The sequence below is a fragment of the Anneissia japonica genome, unplaced genomic scaffold (assembly GCF_011630105.1).
Source record: "Anneissia japonica isolate Jap-2015-1 unplaced genomic scaffold, ASM1163010v1 scaffold287760_len733007_cov179, whole genome shotgun sequence".
NCBI classification, from domain to species: Eukaryota; Metazoa; Echinodermata; class Crinoidea; order Comatulida; family Comatulidae; genus Anneissia; species Anneissia japonica.
The window spans coordinates 593,961-616,508 of NW_022699005.1; the positions used below are offsets into that span (position 1 = coordinate 593,961).

The 22,548-nt window shown below is 33.6% G+C and overlaps 2 protein-coding genes across 2 annotated transcripts in view; both read left to right on the plus strand.

Moving 5' to 3' along the window:
* The first annotated feature begins 4,999 nt into the window (after positions 1 to 4,999).
* LOC117102783 (RAB11-binding protein RELCH-like) lies at positions 5,000 to 17,827 on the plus strand. The gene is made up of 5 exons (XM_033243192.1): positions 5,000 to 5,342; positions 6,719 to 6,880; positions 11,048 to 11,106; positions 14,665 to 14,718; positions 17,612 to 17,827. Exons 1-5 carry the CDS (start codon positions 5,012 to 5,014, stop codon positions 17,825 to 17,827), a joined length of 822 nt encoding a protein of 273 aa, XP_033099083.1. The 5' UTR covers positions 5,000 to 5,011.
* Positions 17,692 to 22,548, plus strand: part of LOC117102800 (RAB11-binding protein RELCH homolog) — a 26,189-nt gene continuing 21,332 nt past the window's right edge. The window contains exons 1-4 of the mRNA XM_033243214.1: positions 17,692 to 17,815; positions 19,421 to 19,509; positions 20,468 to 20,788; positions 21,254 to 21,431. Coding sequence (XP_033099105.1) covers positions 19,478 to 19,509; positions 20,468 to 20,788; positions 21,254 to 21,431 — 531 coding nt within the window. The 5' untranslated portion in view covers positions 17,692 to 17,815; positions 19,421 to 19,477. The remainder of the gene's footprint in view (positions 17,816 to 19,420; positions 19,510 to 20,467; positions 20,789 to 21,253; positions 21,432 to 22,548) is intronic.

The following is a 22,548-nucleotide window of genomic DNA, read 5'->3' on the forward strand; positions in this document are numbered from 1 at the left end:
TTATTCTCATTCAAGCTATTCGAGATTACATGTCTTTGATCCACGTGTATCTTACTATCGTCAATCAAAATTACTGCCTACTTGTGAATGAGCCACATGGGTAATTTCCGTGATATGAGCACGTGAGATGGTCTTGGGATTCGGCCTTTGGGACGTCTGAATAAAACAATTATTGTTCCAAAACAGCAAATGTAATTGGACACGTAATACCTTTAAATATGAAGGCCATTGCTAATGTTATTAATTGTTTTCAACATCAGCATAATTAAACATTATTCAAACACAAATATAGTCAAAACAACCTCTTTTCTGTTGTTCTTGTGCTAAGACAACAAAAAAATGATCACACTTTCACATTGTGTAGACATACATCATGTCTCATTAATTTGTCAATGACTTAATTAAAGTCCTTGATTTAGTGATAGTACCAACCGACTGTACATAACAACCTATTCTATGTTCATCCAGGTGACAATAGATCCATAGACGTTTCCTCTTCTTGGAGTGTACGCCTACGCACAGGGTATCTGGAACCTCTGCAACAATTAAAGTACCACCTATACTTAGGTCCCAACATAAACCCCATCCAGTTTCTTAAAAGAAGCCATCTCAGCACTGAGGACCATTATATGCTTCCTTCACCAGAGTCCAGGTTTAAGTATCTAAAAGTACTTACATGTAAATTCGCCCATAGTGCTGTTTTCATCTTTGAATTATCTACTCTAACCATTAGAAACATGCATTTCCGTAAAATCGGTTAGAACTTTATCCAGCTCGAAATACGTTTTTACACACTTTGAGGGTCCAAAACGATCAGCTTCTGCTGGATGGTTCACCCTCATTAAACATGGTTCATATTAAAAAAAAAAGAAAAAAGAAGACATTATCACTGGATCCAGCTGAAGCGCCTCTTTTAGTTGAGTCTGTGGATAGCTTGATAACTTGCATTGTGGTGGTTTGTGAAATTTCTTGGATGACAACCTTTCTGTTGCAGATGCTATATTCTCGAAATATACTTCTTATTAAATTCTGATTCTGCAAATTTTTTACTTATACTTATTAGTATTGATTCAATTAGTGAAGGCTTTCTCTATTATTAAACACTAGAGTGTGCAACTATAATCAAGTTTAGTGCCGATAATTAAGATTACCTTGTGAAAATTTTCTCCGATATAATGCACTTAAATGTGTTAACACAGAGATGTAGAAAGGCAAAAAAAGAAGAAAAGGAAACATAAGAAAGAATAAGAAAAAGATTAAGAAATATATGACAAAAAAGGAAAGTGTAAGAAAGAGAAAGAAAAGAAAAGGAAATATCGAAAGGCATTGGTATAACTGTGGTTAAAAAATGAGAAGGTAAAGTAATAAAATGATGTCTTGTTACATTTTCTTCTTGTGATATGTATCTTGTTTTTTCTCTACTGCTTGTTTGACTGCCCAGCACCTATTTAGGTGGAGATGCTTGCGCTTTACAAATCTTTATTATTATTATTATTATTATTATTATTATTATTATTATTATTATTATTATTATTATTATTATTATTATTATTATTATTGTTATTGTTATTGTTATTGTTATTGTTATTATTATTATTATTATTATTAATATTATTATTATTATTATTATTATTAATATGCATATTATGTTATTATAAGGCCTATTATTATTATATTATTATTGTTATTATTATTATTATTATTAATAGGCATATTACATTATTATAAGGCCTATTATTATTATTATTAACAACACGATATTCAAACTTAAAACAATGATTAATTAGTCTTTTTGCAAGTACACGACTTTTAAAATCAATCAAGAGATTTTTGCTTTTTTCCCCTTTTTAACTTTCACTTTTGTATTAGTAATATTGCGACTACACTATTGTGAGTGGAAATAATATCAGTTTATTGTCAAATAAAGTGAAATCACCTCGACCTGACAAAATAAAGTAAAATTATCAGCCATAAATATTGACAAATCAAAAAAGCTCCAAAAAATACGAAATGGTTCTTCTTGCAACATTATCGTTCAAGAGCGAGAATAGCCTAGCAAAAGTGTTTCACGCTGAAGACATCAGCTGTTTTAGGTCATATTTTGTCTTTCCACAATCGTATCTGGCAAATACATGTCGGATTTTTGTATTCCCTTCTGCATTTGGAAGGCAATTCTTTTCTGATTGCTTTAGTATTGCTTGAAAAAAGGTCACCGTCATTTTTCACTTTTTTATTGGTGCTATGCTGACCGCCCACCGCGCGTAGAGGCTGCATTTTGACCTCTTTTTAGTGACTTCGTTTAAATTGCCATTTCGGCTGTTCACCAGTCAAATATCTTGTTGTTCATTCCCCCAGTAAACGGAAAGCCGAATATTCATAGATTCTTCTTATATAAAATATATTTATTTATTTAAACAATATGTTGTGAGGGTGGTCCATCCACCCTGAGCTGATCAATTGGGACCCTTAGTACATACAATTAAAACATAAGTATAAAAATTAAACTTGATCTTTAACATAAACAAACTAATTAAATTAAACCAGAATATGAATTCCCATTGGATGAAAAAAAAAAAATCACCATCAAAACACTAATGAATGAACAATCCTTTCTAGGCATTATGCTCGCAAAAATGCGAAGCTTTGGTATAGGCTTCCGCCATTTTCAGAGGTCTGGAATCCACCATCAACTAAACTGCCTTTAAAAAAAAAAGAAAAAAAAATTAGTTCGTGTGGGAATCAAACACACAACCTCCATGTTTGCTATTCATTATCCACCATCAAATAAACTGCCTTAAAACAAAAAACAAACAAAAAAGTTGGTTCGTGTGGGAATCGAACACACAACCTCCATGTTTGCTATTCATTATTCACCACCAACTAAACTGCCTTAAAAAATATGGTTCGTGTGGGAATTGAACACACAACCACCAAGTTTCCAGTAACATGATTTGTCTATTTAAAAAAAAGTGCGTAAGTTATGGAGATGGTAACAATCAAAAATCGATCATAAATTTAATTCTACATTTTTAGACAAAAAAATAAACCCTCTTGGCCCACGGCCCATTTTTGACACCATGACCATGCGTAATACTAACCTGCAGTGTATATATACGAAGAATTTTTTCTAGTAGGACCAGAGTTGACTAACTGGTACTTGGTGTGGTACTTGGTGTGGTACTAGGTTTATTGCATATATGGGTTAGGGGCCGCGGTTTACCTCCCTCCGTTTAGTCATGCTGGATCAGGAGTATTAAACTCGGCGATCGTGGGTTCGATTCCCACACGGGGCAAGTTTTTTTTTTGTTTTTTTTTTCGAAGGTCGTGGGCTTGATTCCAACACGACCCATTTTTTAAAATTTTTTTTAAGGCAGTTTAGTTGATGGTGGACAATGAATAGCAAACATGGAGGTTGTGTGTTCGATTCCCACACGAACCAATTTTTTTCCTTTAAAGCAGTTTAGTTGATGGTGGATAATGAATGTTGTACTCGTTGATGACGTCGCGAAATAACAACAAACGACAACGTGTCATGTCCGAGCCTAGGCCGTCATGGAAGCTCACTGGCTCCTGTGTAAATCATGTTGAGCCAACTGCAGACGAAAAGGTTACAATCTTTTCAGAGATAACCTGGAAGAAAGTTTTAGACAGTGCCCATGAATGGAAGGATTTTAATACTGAGGAATGGAAGTTAGTGAAGTCCTTGGCTTCGATCGTCGCTTCCAACCGTCTAGCCTAAAGAGGGCCTACATACAGTAGCAGGTCGAGATCCATGAAAAGTCGTATATAAAGATGTGGGTTACCCACATCTTTATATTTGCACAAGTAATTAAAATTGTTTATTGAGCAGAATAATCACACTGATAAACAATTTTACTACATTCAGCTGATGTATATGAACTTCTATTTAGAGACATAATTTCATTATTTTCTTTCCAAAAATCTTAATAAACGTTAATTAGCACCTTATATCGACTTTCGAATGGTGAAAATCTGCTCAGTATAACCCATTTTACCGAGTACAAATTTTAAGTTAATAGAACATACTGCTGTTATATCTTCTAGTTTTCCACCACCGTTGTATTTAGGTACACCATGGCTGTAAATTGTGATTGTTACAGCATGCACGCAAAGATCGTACGCGGCGGATACCATACGCGGTGGAAACCCTACGCGGCGCTATTTACACGATCTTATGTTACTTTTTCGCCAGTGACGTCATGGTAAAATCGTATATAATCGCCTATAACTTCATAAAAAATAGCCAAAAAACGATTTTAAGGTTGATTCTATTATTAATGGCATATCAAAAATCCACTCTAGAACAAAAAATCATTTTGCTAGTTCTCTTTTAAGGAGAACAAAAATGTAAAATCAGGCTTCTTTTATTTATTTATTTATTATTATTATATATATATATATATATATTTTTTTTTTTGCTGATTGTCAAAAGTATATAGGGCGCACCACCGTATAGTAATTTCTTCCATCACGGTAGGAGAATACTCTTTTGCATAGTCCCTTAAATTGGCTGCTAATATTTTTTTTTTAATATAGAACTGTTTGCTGATTGTCAAAAGTGTATATGGCGCACCTACAGTATAGTAATTTCTTCCATCACAGAGGCGAATACTCTTTTGCATAGTCCCTTAAATTGGCTGCTAATACTTTTTTTAATATAGAAATAACGTCAGTAAATCAACGAAAACTTTTTTCTCCCATCGTGTTGGAAGTTAATGACCTATTTGATAATTATAAATGAACTATTTAAAATTTTTAATTAAATAAAGGATATTTTCCTTTGCTTCCTCTTTTTTTTTTCTTCCGCCAGACAATGTACAGTATCTTTTAACTATCAGAGTGAGGGCATAAGAAGTTTAGTGGTTTTGCGCCACCGCTATATATCCTATTGATGATATCATGATATGCATGAGTGATTAGGGGTTTAACCGATTGTGGGGTTAAAGGTTATGCCCTATGTTTTATTCGTCGCCACCGCAGCTCGATCATCATGGCTGACAGTTTTAACCCGTTTTTAGACGATGTTGATGGGGATGTAATCGAAGATAGTATTGCAGATTGCATCGAAGCTGATGAAAATGGTAGCCAGGAAGATTTACCTACTCGTAAGGAAACGTTAACACCCCAACCAAATGAACTAAACTGGGATTCAGTCGCCGCTAAGCTAATTAAAGATAACCTGGTTCTCACCGCCCTCGAACTGCACACAGAATTGGTAGAAAGCGGCCGGGAGCTGCCCCGCCTCCGTGATTACTTTTCTAACCCTGGAAATTTTGAAAGGCAAGATAATACATACAAAGAACTTCAAACGCTTCCTTTACGTAAGCTACCTTTTTTTTGTATGCTTTGATAATCGCTATAGAAAAGTAAGCCTTGACCATTACTTGGCCCTAGGCTAGAGATCATTCATATAATTAAAAATTAAAGGCCTGCCGCCATGAGGATGATTTTCAGTCAGGCCACGTTGAAATGAAAATAAAAGAACAACCTAGGCCTAGGCTAGGTAGGCCCTACACTAGAGGCCTACCTAGCTGAGCTAGGAAAATTACCTATTCTATGCTTGCTGAATGGTTCTTAGTGGCCCTGTGATCTGACCAGTCTTACCCTCCCATCGTAGTACATTGTCTATGAAGGAGGATAGGCCTATGCCCCTGCCCTGTGTGGGGAAAATCCTGGTGCCGCCACTCACTGGCACTTGCTTAACTATGCCTACCCTGGTCTGAACTGAAGGGTCAGGCTTAGGCCCAGGGCTGCTCAATACTGTGTATAAGAATAAATAAATGGCAAGCCTGGTCCAAGTCAATAATTTTCCCCTTCCTAGCCTTTAGTAATTTACAGGGCTCTATCTTAGCCATTACGTATTTGAAAATTGTACTTGTCATACCGTAGTGGCTCTAGATTCAGGCCTTAGTTAGGCCTACCCACTTGACATAGTCAATATTTTTCCAAATCTTATTTTGTGCATATAAATTTAATAATTATAGTACATGTATGCTATGAAAATATTTATTTTTGGGTTTACACAGGTACCACATTTTAGTCGATATAAATTTTAATGTCAGATTGTTATTTGTTGTTGCATGATTGAAGTTTGATGTATTTGTTTGTCATCCCTTAAAAAAAATGTTTCTAATCAATTTGAGATATTGGTTTTGTTAATTGTATTAAAATTATAATAATTTCTGTCACGTCAGTACTGAGATTACAAAAAAATTAGACTCAAAGTAAAATATAAAGTTCACAATAATTTTCACTCCACCAAATTTTTTTTTTTTTTTTTTTTTTTGCAGTCCTTGAACTGAAAAAAAATTTGATTTTTGTGAATAAAGTCATTCTTACAGTCACAGGACATTGGTTGTGTTTGTTTCATATCTGACTAAACTCTGAAATCATAAAAATGTTTAAAGGGTGGCAGTGTTCAAAAGGTACCAAAAAAGAATCACCGCCCGATGAGGCAGTATTTTTGATCAAATTTTTCCATACCAGATTTTTGTGTGGACTACGAATCTTAAATCGTGATTAAGAGATTAAGAGCCCTCTTTGTACATTTTATATGATTTTTCTAATACCTGGTATTGTATAATTACAGTTAACTATAGTTTTGTGATTATAGTAGCTTTGTAACCCACTTTTATTTTATATCATTTTGTGTGTGATTCTTTCCTTCTTCCTAACCTTCTGTTTTGTTTCCTGTTAGAACGTACCTCCAGTGTAGCAACTTTTGACTCATTGGATTTTGCCCGATACTCTGACGATGGTATTAATCAGGCCGACGAACGCTGCGCCGTTTTAGAATTTGAATTAAGAAAGGCCAAAGAAACAATTAAATCTCTTAGAGTCAATTTAACCGAGGCAGCAGGTAATCTTTTCATTTTGCAAGTTAAATTCACTTTCCAAACATTGATTTTAGAAACAGCTGCTTAAATACTTATGAATACTACATCAGGCTATTAACTGTTCACTGCTGCCGCAGAATTTATGATACTGTATTTCTTCAAACAATTACTGTACAGTGTATTGCCTGTTCTGTAAATTCAGTGTTCGAAATGTTAAAGGAAAAACTTAAAGTTGTCCGGCGGACAACCTACATGGAAACTTTGGTTGTCTGCAAATGTTTTTACTTGTCCGTATATTATCTGTTGCTTGCTTTATTTTTACCTTGCACTGTTTTCCCTCCTGCTTTTGTAGCACTGTCAGAGCGCCTCCATTTGCCTTGATACGTGAGTCAGTGCCTTGTTGTGCGGCCCGCCCATAGAGCTATTAAACAACTCGAGTGCTGACAAGATGGCGCAGCAATGCAGAGTTATGTATGTGTACCATCCAAGATGGCCGTCGTAGTAAAGCGCCACCTTCAGGCTTAGTATACATATTATTACATATTAATAAGCCCCCTGACTGACTATTATTTCATTAATGATAATGAGTTGGTAATAACAAATTATTAAACTATTGTAGCCAAAACGAGGCCAAGTGGAGCATCTTATTCAAAAATAAAGTACCAAGGAATGAAAATTAAAATCGTTTGCACTGTACATTACACCCAAACACTGCAACGCTCGAGTTTCAAACATACGGGTAACTAGCTGTACTGAACTTTCTGAGTAAATTGACGGCGCAATTGCAAACGATGGTGCTTAGCGAAATTTGATTGGCTAAATCTATGGCAGCCATCTTGGATGGTACACACACACAGTTCTGCGTATTTCGAACATCGAATACATTGCGGTTAGCGCTATAGTATTCTTATTATATCTCTATGGTCCCGCCACAGTATAAGTAACATGCGAGAGGGAGCCTCAGTTCAAGTCTCAGACCAAAACGCGAGAAAACATGTGATTCAGCGAATCTAAAATGGCCGCGCCCATGAACGCAGTAAAGTTCGGGAGGCAAAAAACGATTACTTGAATTGAGGTTTGGGTCCAAATTTTTTTGGTTGTCCCACGGACAAGATGCCCTATAGGTCTGGTTGTCCGTTGGACATTTTGGTTGGCTGGGACAAGCGAACAAGCCTTTTTCGAACACTGAAATTTATAACATTCCTGTAAAGGAATACATTGAAACACAAATATCAGTGTCATAAATACAGTACATTGTCTGTATTCATCGTACCATAAACCATATTAATTAATCGGGTGAAATAATTGCCAATCTCTGTGTAAATTGATCATGCAAAATTAATTTTATTTGAAAATCTGTACAGAAAATTGTATTACAGTGATACTACTGTATTCTACTGTATGTTGTTATAGTTACCCTTTTATGAGAATGCTCAAACAAAAACAAATTTATATAGGCCATGTAACACATTAGTTGTTAGTTCCACATATCAGCCCTCATCAAATTTTGGAGCCTTATGAAAAATATTACTAAATTGCTTTACAAAAGAAAGATTTCCATGGAAAATAATGACGATTGTTGTCAAAGACTACTGTACATGTAAGATAGGTGAAAACAAATGGCAGACAGCATTGTAATTCTTTTATAAATAAAAAAAAAATTTATATTTACCGCTAGTCTACAGGTATAGAAAAGTAAATATCCATCCGTCACCAACAAATAATTTTAAATTTTGGATATAAAACTAACAATTAATTTCATGTTGCCTTCACGTGAACCATGTGTTTGAATGCCTGCATGCATATGTAGTTTTTATGTGAAATTTGAAAATGTTTACCTTTTTTTCCAAAAAAGTATTTTTTGCTTGTTCTTGAATTGTTTTATTTTTTTCGATGTTTTTTTTTTTTTCTTAATTATTAATTTAAAATGATAATGATAAGTAAAGAATATAATATTGGCAGAACTAGATATTTTCTGAATGAATTGTAAACTTTGCAGTCAGTATATGTATTGCTGTAGTTGTACAGTTCATTCAATTAAAGCCCCTTTCAGGCAGAACTGCAATACCGCAATATTGCGACAAGCACGCCGGCATGGGTTTCTGTCTGAAAGGGTCGATACGCCAATATGCCGGCTTAATTTAGGCTACCTTGCACCCTAGTAATATTTTCAGCAATATTGTGGTACAGTAACGGTTACTGGCTTGCTCTCTCTGAAATGGTCTGCTCCAATATTGCGGCAGTCAAGCCGGCGTGTGCATTCATGCATAAACAAACAAGGTTAAAGTTGAAAACAATTGTACGGTGGTATTTAAACCGCCAATATTACGCCATTCTATAGAACCCTTTCAGACAGAAAAGTGTATGATTATGATTACCGCAATATTTCGGTAGCAAAGGCGCTGTGTGAAAGGGTATACTGTAGACCGGTTATTATACAGGCATGCTTACCGCAATATTGCAGCAACATCTATTTGAAAGGGGCTTTAGAGAATACATTTTTATAAATATTGGAGAAGGTACTGTAGGCTTATTGCAAAGGACCATTTCTTTCACCTGCATATACTGTGAGTGTAGTAAAGTATTCATACTCTCTAGACATCAGAAGGATTTCAGTCTGGTTTTTTGAGATGCAAGTCTGAACTACAGTAGCCATATTTAAGGCTATGTAGGCATTAAATGTCCCTCCAATAATATAATAACCATGAAAGTTTCAATCTCTCATATTTAAGCTGTTGGTCGTTTGTGTAATGTGGCCCATGTTTACTGTATGTTAAAAAATGCAGTGATTACACTTTTAGAAAATAGTAGCAGATTGTCTCCTGATGTACTGCCAATATCACCACAAAAAAAAAAAGAAGAAAAAACGAAGACCCACTGGAAATAATTTAACTTTTGTGGGTATAAATCCTTTTCATATCAAGAAATGGACAATCCAAACTTCTAAACATCGGGATCAAGTAATTTGCAATGTCTGCTTCTCAGTGTTGCAAGTTTTACTGCAATGCAAGCATTCACTCCAAATCACAAAATATCAATACCACAGGATCCTCTTGATAATGAGTTTACAGATAATATCAGATTGAATACATAGACTCTAATCTCATCAAATATGTAAATTTGTAGATACATACAATATTCAATCTTATAGAACGTTTCCTCATAGTGTTTAACCAATAGACAATTAGTCTATACTAGTGTACTGTGTACTGTACATATGATGCTTTAGTTGGCATTGTAGTATATTCTAGGAATTCAATATTATAATTTTAAATTGTATGCAGGAAATTATTTCTTTAATAAATTACTTAGTCATCCAAAGATAATATTATTCAGAGCAATCTTTTGAAATAATGTGTACTGTAGTTCAAGGCAATTCTAAATTCAAAAGATTTGTATTCTTTATAACACAGTATTGTAAAACTTGCCATGCCGTATTAATAAAAGCCTAGTGTTGTTTGTTTGTTTTTTTTTTTTTTTTTTTTTTTTTTTTTTTTTTGGCTGGGTTTTTTTTTTTTTTTTTTTTTTTTAGGGAGGGTGGTGGTTTATAAAAATGTAATTTTATTGCATCCACATTTTGTTTTTAAGCATACTGTATTACATTAACAAAAACTTCCAGAAATTGTAAAAAACACTACACTTCTTAAAATATGTTTGTATATTTGGAGTTAAATATAGAAAATCACCCCAGAATTTGAAATAGGGTACTGTACACATTCAGTATCTTAAGTCACACTTACAGATTGGGGAAAACAAACATTTTTTCAATAATTTACAGACATCATACAATGCTACAGTACAAAAATCCTTAAATTTGCTGGTAGATATTCCACCATATGCTAGTATGCAGTAGTATAAGACTAGGAATTTAAACATCTGTTTAATATTGACAAAGACATTTTTTCTCGTTTATTTCAAATTATCAGCAAAACATTTAAAACAGACAAATTCAACAGTTCAAAGTTTATAATTCTACAATAAATTTTATGGCAGTAAACCCTCTTAGTTTAAGCAAGTATAAAAGTATAAATAATTATTATACATGTATAGTGTCATAATATTATGCTCGTTATAAATCTGACATTACTGTAATTATAACTTAAATAATTTGATTACATTGTAAATCATGCATACAGTACATTGTGTTATTGTCCATTAAGGATTATGTATGTTTTTGTTTTCTCCATTAGAGAGTGAAATACCGTCACCCACACAAGACAGAAATGATATTATTACAGCAGGTAATGAGGTAGGTATTTTTTATTTATCCATTGTGTACGTCTTGTACAGGTAAATCTTATTTTCTTGCGATACCATCCATTGACATGAGTAAGTTTCCAAAATTGATGAGGGGAGGGGAAAGTGTCATGGGACTCAAAGTGACGTATTTAAGAGTCATGAAATGAGGGAAAGTCTGATTAAGGGCACGGAAGTGAAGTGGGGGAGCTCGATGATTAGGTGGGGAGTGGGGCAGCTCAATGATTAAGCGGGGGGTGGGGAACTTACTCCCAAAATAAAGTGGTTTTTTTTGCTTCAAAATTGTTCAATGAAGGATGACTGGTGTTCCTCCATCCCCAAGAGTACATACACCACTGAGGCCTTTTTGAATTACAGTATGGCATATTATTATCGTAACAAAGGAATTGTATTGTAGATTAATGATGAAGATGCTTTACAATGTACCAGTAGAGTTAAAGAGAACACTAAGTGCTGATTCTGTATTCATTTAGTTCAATTATGAATTATTCATGATCCATTCACTGTGCTCCATCAATCAATTGCATTGTATGCTAGATATTAGAAGCAACATTTAACAACAAATAGTTAACTGAAGTAATTAACAGTGTGTATAAATATAAATCAAGTATGACAGTAATCAACAAAAGCTACAGTACTTCCATATAAACAAATTATCATTATCAACTAAACTAGATTAGATGCTGCTACCACTAGACCGTAGTGAGCTGGCTAGTATCTGCACCTTAACTTACTGTGTTCGGCATGGTGGCAGCCAGACTCTGGACTAAATATGAACTGTTTATTTCAAAGGTCAGCCTAGGGTATTTAAAGTTTGATGTAAAAATAAAAAAACTTAAAAAATAATACTTGTAAATACTTTCCAGAGAATAATAGAATAGAAAAAAAAAAAACAATAGAAAGGCCCCCCTTCCCCATTCCAGGGAAGTGCTACTGGGCCGTAGCCTTTAATTATGAAGTTGGCCCATAAGAAGAAGAAGAAGAGGAGGAAGAAGAAGAAGTCTACAATACTGTGACAAAATACTGACTTGTATACTTAGAAAAGTATACACTATGACACCAGAAACGACATGTACTTGGAACAAAAATCACTATCATATTTAAACTATATTTAATCATTTTAAATAAATTCTACAGTAGGCCTACTTTAAACAAATGGTTCCGTAAATTACAAATTACAAAATGTTATGGTTTTCCAGAGAAGTGTGTTCACTCAAAAAGACCTAACAATAGAGAGACACCCCCTCCCCCACTCCACGTTATGTGCCTGCTGGCAACATGCGCCAATGCTCTATCTAAATAAATGCCACAGTAGGCCTACTTGGACCTTGTTGGTTCCGTAAATTACAAAAATAAAAGATGTTATGGTTTTCCAGAGAATAATAGAATAGAAAAAAAAAAAACAATAGAAAGGCCCCCCTTCCCCATTCCAGGTTATGTGCCTGCTGGTAACATGCGTCAATGTTCTATCCACATTATCGAGTTTTATTCCAACATATAAATTTGATATACCCATATTATGGGATATTATGACATCATCATGCCCATATATGGACACATCACAAATTTGCATCACAAATTTGTGACATAAAATTTGATGGTGTAGACACAGCATTTAGTTATATTATTAATATTCAAACAAAATGTTTCAGCTATGATCACAGCAGTACAGTACTGCTTTTAAGCTAGCAAAATAACAAACAGTATGTATTGTAAGTAATTGGAATTGGTTGCTATACTATGATTCATTGATTGATTTTTTTTTTTTCATTTACAGTACAGTCTCTGATTGCATTCATCTGCCCATTCCCATAGCAAACTACTGTACATGGTTTTATTAGCAAGCATTTGAATGGAAACATTTGCTGTTATTCATTTGGCAAATATTGTCTTTTATCAAATTTTAAAATGCCAAAATATTTCAACTGAAATCTAAATATTCCACTCCAGTGGTGGCACTAGGATTTTAGAGACTTGCACTGAGTACAATCCGTAAAAACACATAGTAGCCTAAAATGAAAATTGGAACATCTTGAAGTCTCCATTTTAGTTGGCTGTTAGCTTTTCACACAGTACTGCCTTTATTCTGTAGACAGTTGACTGTTATGTGTACATTTTTTAGGCTAATTTGATATACAGTGTGGTATGAACAATTTCCAATTTAAAGAAGGATGTTGATAATGATATAAGATGTTTTTTTCAAAGCTAAAGTTAATGGGTATCTTTTGGATTCTAATTTGTTTTTAATAATCCTTTGATAATGTCACATTGCAAAGATCAGTTTAACCTTTCTCAAATCACTGCTCTTTTTTTTCTGTTGAATTATAGGCCTACAGTAATTGATGTTGTTTTATCAAACACATTGATGAGGCCTTTTTTTGTTTTTGTTTTGTGGCTAAATAAATGCATTTATTATTCTCAAAAAATGTCATCTTGTTCCATAAGTATAGTAGGAAAATTATCTGTTTTGTGACCATAGCAGTTGCTGAAATCATTGCTCAGATAAAGTTGGTTTATATAACAAAACAGATAATTTTCCTAACTTTTATTTAGGTTGTTTTTAAATGTCAAAGGGGTCATTCAAGTATTATGTAATGCAGAGGGAGGTGGGGGGGGGGTATAGTGGAAAATGTTACAGTGTGTGACATACGGGTGGGGGTGTTGCTTGAAGTGTTACATAACAAAATTAATTTTCATGGGAAGAGAAGAAATATTAAATATTCAAACTTGTATGATATTACTTTAATTGAAACATATTACATCAGTGTAATACAATGTAATGTAACACAGTTGTGTTGAATTTGTGAAATCAATAAATAATGAAGTTACACTACCATATGAAAAAATAACAAAACATCCTACAAATTTGTAGTGTAGGACAAATTAGTAGTGGAGGACATTTATCCTGATACTTTAAATCTTGTTCATCTGATTTTATTAAAATTGTTGATGTTCGGAAGGGGGGGGGGGTGGTTCTAGAGTTACATAACATTTAGAGGGGGGTTTGGAAAAGTGTTACAGAGTGTTACGGGGTAGGGGTGTCAATATTTGCCAAAAAATGTGTTACATAATACTTGAATGACCCCAAACTATTTTTACATTTTGAATTTTTGGCAAAATCAAAAAATCCTATAGTTTCTTGTCCCCTCACGCATCTGTTTTCTCTGCCTCACCATTTTTTTTTTTTTTTTTTCCCTTACTTTATGAAATATAAAAATTCTCTCATTGCATCACTCGCATCAGTAAAATTCCTCTCTCATTCATTCATATTCATTTTTTGGGGGTACAGTACATGGTATGAATCATGTCTTATTTGCTTTTTTCAGTGTGTCGACTTGGTAAAATTAACAAAGTGATAGCTGTTTAAAAACATTGATCATCTTGAATTTATCATCTCAGAGTAAAAAAAAAAGTTCCCTCATTCTCTTTTTTCAAAATATTAGGAAGAGAAACTACTTTTTTTTTTACTTGGCCTTAAATTTGTATGGAAAAAAAAAATTGAGAAAGATTGATACTAGTTTTATTCAATGTCAATTTGTTTGCTTTGTAGGATTTGTTGAAACCACATGAAAAGAATGATTCTATATGCATTCCATTCAATATTGTTTGCATTTAGTTTGATTAGAATACTGTATAAACACCATTGTCAAATTACCGAATAATTATTGATTTTGCCATACTGAATAGTCCTCTCACATGATAATTTTAATTTTACCTACTGTACTACAGCTGTCTCTTATACACATCTAGATGTGTATAAGAGACAGAGGTTTGAGTCTGTAGTGTGACTGTAGCCTTAAGCAGAATTTTTACTTTCAAGATTTTCTGAGTTAAAATCCCAAGGACGTTGGTTTCATTTCATTTATTTTGTCATTAAAATGTACATAAATAAGTACAGAGACAATGATATAAATTGATAACATTTTTAAGAGTAAGTAATGCAATCTTACACCAACACGACAGGATTGCCAAAGAGAATAAAATTAATTACTATCAGGTTGCTCTTCAAAAATGATATAAAAAAAAAACAAACAAACAGAGATAAAAAAAACAGAGATATATGAGACACAGTAAGCCTGCTATAGAGTTTACAGTAGGTGAAGAAAACTCATTTTTGTATTACCAGTAATAAATAATAATAATTTTAACAGTTTTTTTTAATCTATTTCTGTGTGTTATTGAGAGGTCTTATTTTCACAATGAAGTAATCTTATTAAAATGATTTAAAAAATAGTCTTGCCTAACAATGGATTATGAGAGAATTTCTGCTATTGAAAATCTTCGTTATAAAACTATGTGTACTGAGATGAACTAACTGTTCCAAAAATATTAAAAAAAAAACAAACAAACACCATAACTTAATAAAAAAAAACAACAGAGATATATGAGACACAGTAAGCCTGCTATAGAGTTTACAGTAGGTGAAGAAAACTCATTTTTGTATTACCAGTAATAAATAATAATAATTTTAACAGTTTTTTTTTTTTTATCTATTTCCTTGTTGATTATTGTTAAGAATTGCCACATGGAATGTGCAAAAAAATAAAATGGAGATGTTGTTGAGAGGTCTTATTTTCACAATGAAGTAATCTTATTAAAATGATTTAAAAAATAGTCTTGCCTAACAATGGATTATGAGAGAATTTCTGCTATTGAAAATCTTTGTTATAAAACTATGTGTACTGAGATGAACTAATTAAACTGTTCCAAAAAAAAAATAAAATAATAAACTGCATTGTTGTCCACAAACATCATGCTTGTCTACAGCACCTACATAGGCTTCTGGAGTAGTACAGTAGTTGTAACCGCGAGGCATTAATAATGGAAACCATAATAAGAAAAGTTTGTGTTGAGAGGTGTTTGTTTGAAAATGAAGTAATTTCATTAGAATTATTAGATAATAATAAATAAACAACACCAACAACAACAACAACAATTTAAATATTCATCATAGCTATTGTTTCAGCCTACAGATAATACAGTAAATTTTTCTTTAAATGGTCTTCATATCCACACCATACGTAAGATCGTGACCAAAATTTAAACACTTCTTTATTAAAACATTACAAACTATTATGGAAAGCGTCATTTTCAACCATTGATCCAATCAAGAGATATTTAGGTGTGGGTCCTAATGGCCCTCACATGTACCCCCGAATTTGTATCGTCACTACCACTTCACAATTTCTTCATTTGAACTTGGTTAAAACTTTCACAAAGGTTTCAATCATGAATCATTTGATTATTTTTTGAAATATCTGGTCTGGGATGTTTTTCTTTGAGTGGTCTTCATATGCACACCCTATGCCGGTTGGCTACAAAATTTAATCACCTCATCCTTGGGTTACAGTATACCAAATAATCCTTGTAACTGTTATTTAAACCAGTGCAGCTGTTTTTAAGATATTTTGTACATAAGAAACACACAGGACCTCAAAAATTTAAATGACCCTAAAGTTTACCCCCTAATTTGGATCATGACCAGCGCTTGATTTATAATTTAATCCTTGTATAAACTTCTTTAAACTTCCAGGAAAGTTTCATTCATGTCAGTTGATTAGTTTTTTAAAATACCTTGTCTAGGACAAAATCCTTTAAGTGGTCCTCACATCCACACCCTAAACCGGACAGTAACCAAAATTTAATCACTTCATCCTTGGGTCATACCTAACAATCCATGTGTCTGGAATTTACATATACAGTATGCAGCTATTTTTGAGATATTTTGTACACAAGAAGAAAACTGAAACAGCAAAGCGTTACACACACACAAACACAAACATTAAACGAAAACATATATCTCCTGGCGGAGATAATAATAGTAACAATAACAATAATATGCAGGTTTTTACAGTCACAGAGCGCTTTTCCGCATTATTACCCCAGTCATTGGAACAATGCCTATGGGGGAAATTTGATAGTTTGCTGCATGAAATATAATTCAGCGTATTTTGTTCCTTATACTCCTGGGTGGAGAGAAGCAATGCAGATTTGAATAATTTTTTCTTACAACATTGGGAGTCAATCAATTAAAGTAGACCGTCTGGTAAAATCTTAATCTATTCTACAGTTGTCATGATATTTTCCTTGAGATTATTGAGCACCTTATGACAGAAACTTGAACTCTTACCATAATTCTTAGTGTGAACTGCAGTATTGTAATGTCAGTTTGCTAGACAGTACACTGCTATAGTTGTAGCATACTAATAGTGGGTCCTCACAAGTATAGCCAATAAATGCTGCAACGTCCCCATATTTCCCACACTTGTGCTACCAAGTCCTTGAAAATATACCCCGTAAATGCGGCACCCACCTGTATAGAAAAACTTAAGAGTGAGACCCCCGGGTGCTGTCTTAAGAAGGACGGTGGTAGTAAGTTAAATGAAAGCAATCATGGATGTGGTGATGAAAATCATAAAATTGTATTTTTTTTTCTTTTTTTAGTGATGAAAATATTAAGCTATATTAATACAAAAATTTCTTAATTTTTTTAATAGGATTTTGATGATTGGGATGATGTGGGATTAAATATATCTCGTCCCCCTGATGTTCTCCATCTATATCGAGACTATGGGAATCATCTTATCCCAGCGAAAGAGACCAAAGATGCAGGATGTGGTGAGGATGTGGTCCTGGAGGAACAACCTGAAGAGGTGGAAGCAGATCAGGCACAGCTGGCTGAAGATGAAAGGAATAAATTTGTAAGCTATTAAAGTTTATCTAATAACAGAAAAAATGTTTCTACCGTATGAAATGAATTCATAAATAGAATTACAGTATAAAGACCGGTTCAGTGGCGGTGACAGCGGGGAATCAGGGAATTGCCCTAGTATCAGAAAGCGTGGACCCCTGTCATAAATTTTAATTTTATTCGGGAGCCTGACCAAGGCTGCCTTTTTTGTTCAGACCCCACTGTCAAACTTTTTGAGCCCCTTGTCGGCAGATTAATGTTAGAGCCACCCATGATAAAGTACTATAGTGAGAGGTCTCTCAGGTTTGTATGTTTGTTTTTTTTTTTTTCAACCGATGTATCAAACTATTTTTTTTTTTGGACGCCCACTGTTAGACTTTTTGGGTTGGCAAATTTTAGAGCCACCCCTGATAAACTGTAATACAAGAGGGAGGTCTCTCAGGTGTGGTTTTATTTAAAAGCGAGGTCTCTCATGCTTGGTTTTGTTTTTTTGAACCGATATATCAAACTGTTATTAAGATCTGATTCTTTTCACACTTAAAACATGTATTTGAGTATATTATTATATAATATTTATTATTATATAATATTTATTAATATTATATAATATTTATTTTATAGTAAAATTGTCTATTACACAGAAATGCTTTATAATACCAACAGGTTGAAGTAATGAATCTTTAAAATTGTTTTTATTATTTTCTCTGCAATACCTTATAGTTCATACTTTAAGTAGAACTAATAAATATACCTTTACTGCTAAATTTAACTATTACCAGTTGTGTACTGTAGTAATATAGTACGGAATAAACACAACTTATAAACCAGAATTATAATACATGTAATACAGAAGTGAAACTAGCCTAAATCCCTACAGTGTTGTTTCTGAAAACAGTGGGTTATTGAATAAACAATTGGTGTTGTTTAGCTACTTGTCTATTTTGGAATTGCTTGCAGTAGATTGCACATAGATATTCATTCATTCAGTAAATTTATTTCGGATAAGATTTCCACACAACACAGTTAATAATATGTACTGTACAGTACTATACATTCAAACTACTGTATGCATCCCAGGTTAAGATATTTGAGGTCCTATTCGCAGCCCGCATACCCCATCAATGATTTATGTCAAATCTTGATCAACATTTTACATGGGCTTACAAGAGATATTAGTGGTTAATTCCCTCTTTTCAACCACCAAGGATGTGTGTAGGGTATATTGATTAACATGAATTATGAGTAAATTTCTGCTATTGAAATTTCTTTTTTTTATAAAAGTATAGATGATCTTTATGATATTCCAAAACAGAAGTACAGTAACATTGTTTTCCACAAACATCACGCTGGACTACAGAGTTTTTATATGAAGCAGTGACTGCAAAGCATTATCTAACAAACCTTGGATTGAATTCATTTGTTGCTTTTATGTATAATAATATTGAGAATTTATAAAACACCATTATTCGTTTGAAGAAAACTTTTATGGCACCCCTCTACAAGAAAGTAAATTTAATAAAGAAATTTTTAGAACAACACATTGCAAATTGTTATTAGTAGCAATCTCAGCTCTATGTAATGAAATGTTGTTATTATTAAATCTCATTATTTTAAGGATGAGCAATTGATCAAGTTGAATAATCAGGTCATTGCCTTAAATGAGGAAAACGAGATGCTGAAAACACAGATCCAAGTGCTTGAAAGGTAAGGGAAATTTAAGTGGTATCTCCTCAAGTTGACATAGGCAGTAGCATCTTTACAGTAAGGTGACATTCTCACAATTGTACATGACATTCGTATATGTTCATATCAAAGTGACATTCTCACAAAGTGGCATTTTCACAAATCCCAAAATACCATCATACCATTTCTCAAGCCACAATTTTATAGAATAATGACATTCTCCCAAGTTTAAAGTTTACATCATAGTCACATTGTCACAAAGTCACAAGGTAACATCATGTTGGACTTCCCGCAAGTCAAGTTCACATCGTTATGCCATTCTTGTTAGTCACAAGTTTACATCATAGTGGTTTTATCGCAATCACAAGTTTACATAATAGTGACATTTCATGAATCTCAAATTCACATTACAGTGACATTCCCACAACTCAGACATTTACATCTTAGTTAAACATTCTCAAAATTCACAAGTTTACATATAAAAAGTGTCTAGTCATTGAATACTCAAAAGTTTATGCCAATGGGGCATTCTCAAAAGTTGATGTCAAAGTGTCTCATATTCGCAAGTCACAAGTTTATATCAAAGGTGCATTCTCACACATTTACATTAAAGTAGTATTGATTCTCAGATTTTTTTAAAAATCTTGGAAAAATGTATACTGTAATCAATTTTATTTTTGTCACAGTGGTAGTGAAAGTAAGGGGAAAGGGGGACATGGGCTGCCCATACTGTTGGGGAGAAAAACAAATCTGTTGAGGAGAAAAAATAATATGTGTAGTTCTTACACATTCTTTAAATTGTCATAGTATCTGAGGGATTCGCCCCCTAGACCACTTCCGAAAGGTTTTAATTGAAGCCCTACCACACCCACTTACATTCTGGTGTTCCATCTGTAGATCAACCAGACGTCATTTTAAATTAGATATGATCACCATTTTGATAATATTTTTTAAATAATTTGTACCGTTTTTTCAATAGAAACATTGAGGAATTAAATACACCAAAAATGTCAACTTCTAAGATTAGTCCAGTTGCAACGCCAAAGAAAAATGAACCTACCTCTGTAGACTCTAGAGGGCAGCAGATAGATGTATGTCTTGAGGCAGACTCCATGATTGTCCAAGTGGGTTCACCAGCACCATCACAGAATGCTTCTGACACATCATCGGATCCAACAACCTCTGATAAGCCGCTTGAGAGGCGAGATATCAGTGAGAGAAATGTCACAGGTGGTGCCGATCTGGAGAGAAGTCTTGTGCGAGAGGAGCCCGAAGGTAGAGCTGAGGAAAAACTCAACAGGTGAGTTAGTTTAATTTATTGCCTTTAAAATCCAGCAGCAAGTACACAACTAGTAAATTTAAGGATGGAATGATGCTTTAGAAACTAAGTCCCTGTTACAAGGCTTAGGAAATTGAGCTCTTTTTATAGTCATGAGAGAGAAACCCTACAGTAAGATTTGAACCCAAGGACCCCTGAGTTGTAATTGCAAGCATCTTAACCACCAAGTTAAGATGCACTCCTATTTTTTCTATTCATCAATAAATTTATATATTAAAAAATTGCTCTGTTCAAAATCATTCAGAGGCAATTAATGTGATATTTAAAACACAATGGATTGTTGACTGTTTACATTTATTATTTAGAAGTCATCAATAAGATGTCACTTTCATAGTTAAATTGGTGATGTCATGCCTAACTCCTAGGAATTTTGTATTGTTTTGCGGAATAATACTTAATATTTTTTCCCTTTCACTCCTCGTGCAGGCACATCTCCGATGCGTTCCGAGAAGCCATGACCAGTTTGACTTACTCTGACAGCATTCTAGAGGGTAGGCTAGCTGAGGAAGTTTCAAAAATTGCCAGAAATGATGAGGGTGTTGTTCTAATGCTAGCCCGCTGCCTCCCCCATATAGTCCCTAATGTTTTGCTAGCTAAAAGAGAGGTAAGGTTAATGACCAGATTGATAATAATTTTTATAAATCTCACGGTAGAGCAATATAGAAGTTTCAAATAGTATAACCAAGCAGAACAACCTGGCAGGTAGGACGAATTCACTAGTTGCTCCTTTATTAGTTGTTCCAGTTGGAGGTATTTTAAGAGAACTTGGTTATAGAAAATCATTCAAAAATAGTAGTTCCGATTTCCGTCACCTCCTCCCATTGGCGTACATTAGGCATTGGTATTGCAGCCAGTGCAAAGCTCCTGTACCTGGAACTATTAGGGGCTCGTTCATAGTCCTCTAAAAAAAAAAAGGAAAATTCTATTTTATTGTTAATTGAAAAAATAAACAGCCAGTGACTTAATAAAGCTTTTAGAGCCGATTTTGATTATTATTATTATTAATTATTGATTATTGTGTTCATTTCAATTGTGTATTCTTTGATTTTAATATTCTAATCAAAAACTGAAAACATTCATCATTACCTAAAATTGTATTCCAATCAAATGCGGCTCTTGTAATGCTAAAATGCTGGAGCTTCCAGGGACTTGGAGAGAGGAAAAGGAGAGTCTGCCAATAATACTTGGCAAGTTCCTCTAGTACCGGGATATATGAAGTTAAGTTGTTTACAATTTAAAGAGCTAAGGTGCATTTAGCACCAGACTGGAGTTTTTAGATTTTGCATTTCTGTAGGTGTTTCTTACTTGTTTTTATTTTATTTGTTTTCTTTTTATTTTTTTTTTATTCATTTGTATTATTTTTATATTTTGTTTAATGAAGGAATATAACAGAAGTAAATGAATTTCTGAATTGGTATTTTGCAGGATTTATATCACAAAAGAGATATAAATATTAAGTCATATAAATTTTGTTGCACGACATCTGTGTACATTGAATGACAATGATAATGTCATCAAACCCCAAATCTTACAGTAAATTCACATCAAACGGCCCTGTAATTAATCTTGCACAGGGGCCTGTCATGACCTAGATATGTCACTGCCTCTTCGTCCTCATCATCATTATCTTCATCATTATCATTATATTAATTTTCCATAGTAAAATAGGGGAACTATAAACTTGAAATGTATTTATTCATCAATGTCTCAGAATGTAGGAA

Bases quoted from the DNA above. Each gene is read 5' to 3' on its own strand.
- LOC117102783 (XM_033243192.1), top strand. From the start codon at position 5,012: ATGGCTGACAGTTTTAACCCGTTTTTAGACGATGTTGATGGGGATGTA. The intron at 11,107-14,664 runs GTAGGTATTTTT...TTTGCTTTGTAG, and splicing joins TTATTACAGCAGGTAATGAG to GATTTGTTGAAACCACATGA. The intron at 14,719-17,611 runs GTTTGCATTTAG...TTTTTTTAATAG, and splicing joins TATGCATTCCATTCAATATT to GATTTTGATGATTGGGATGA.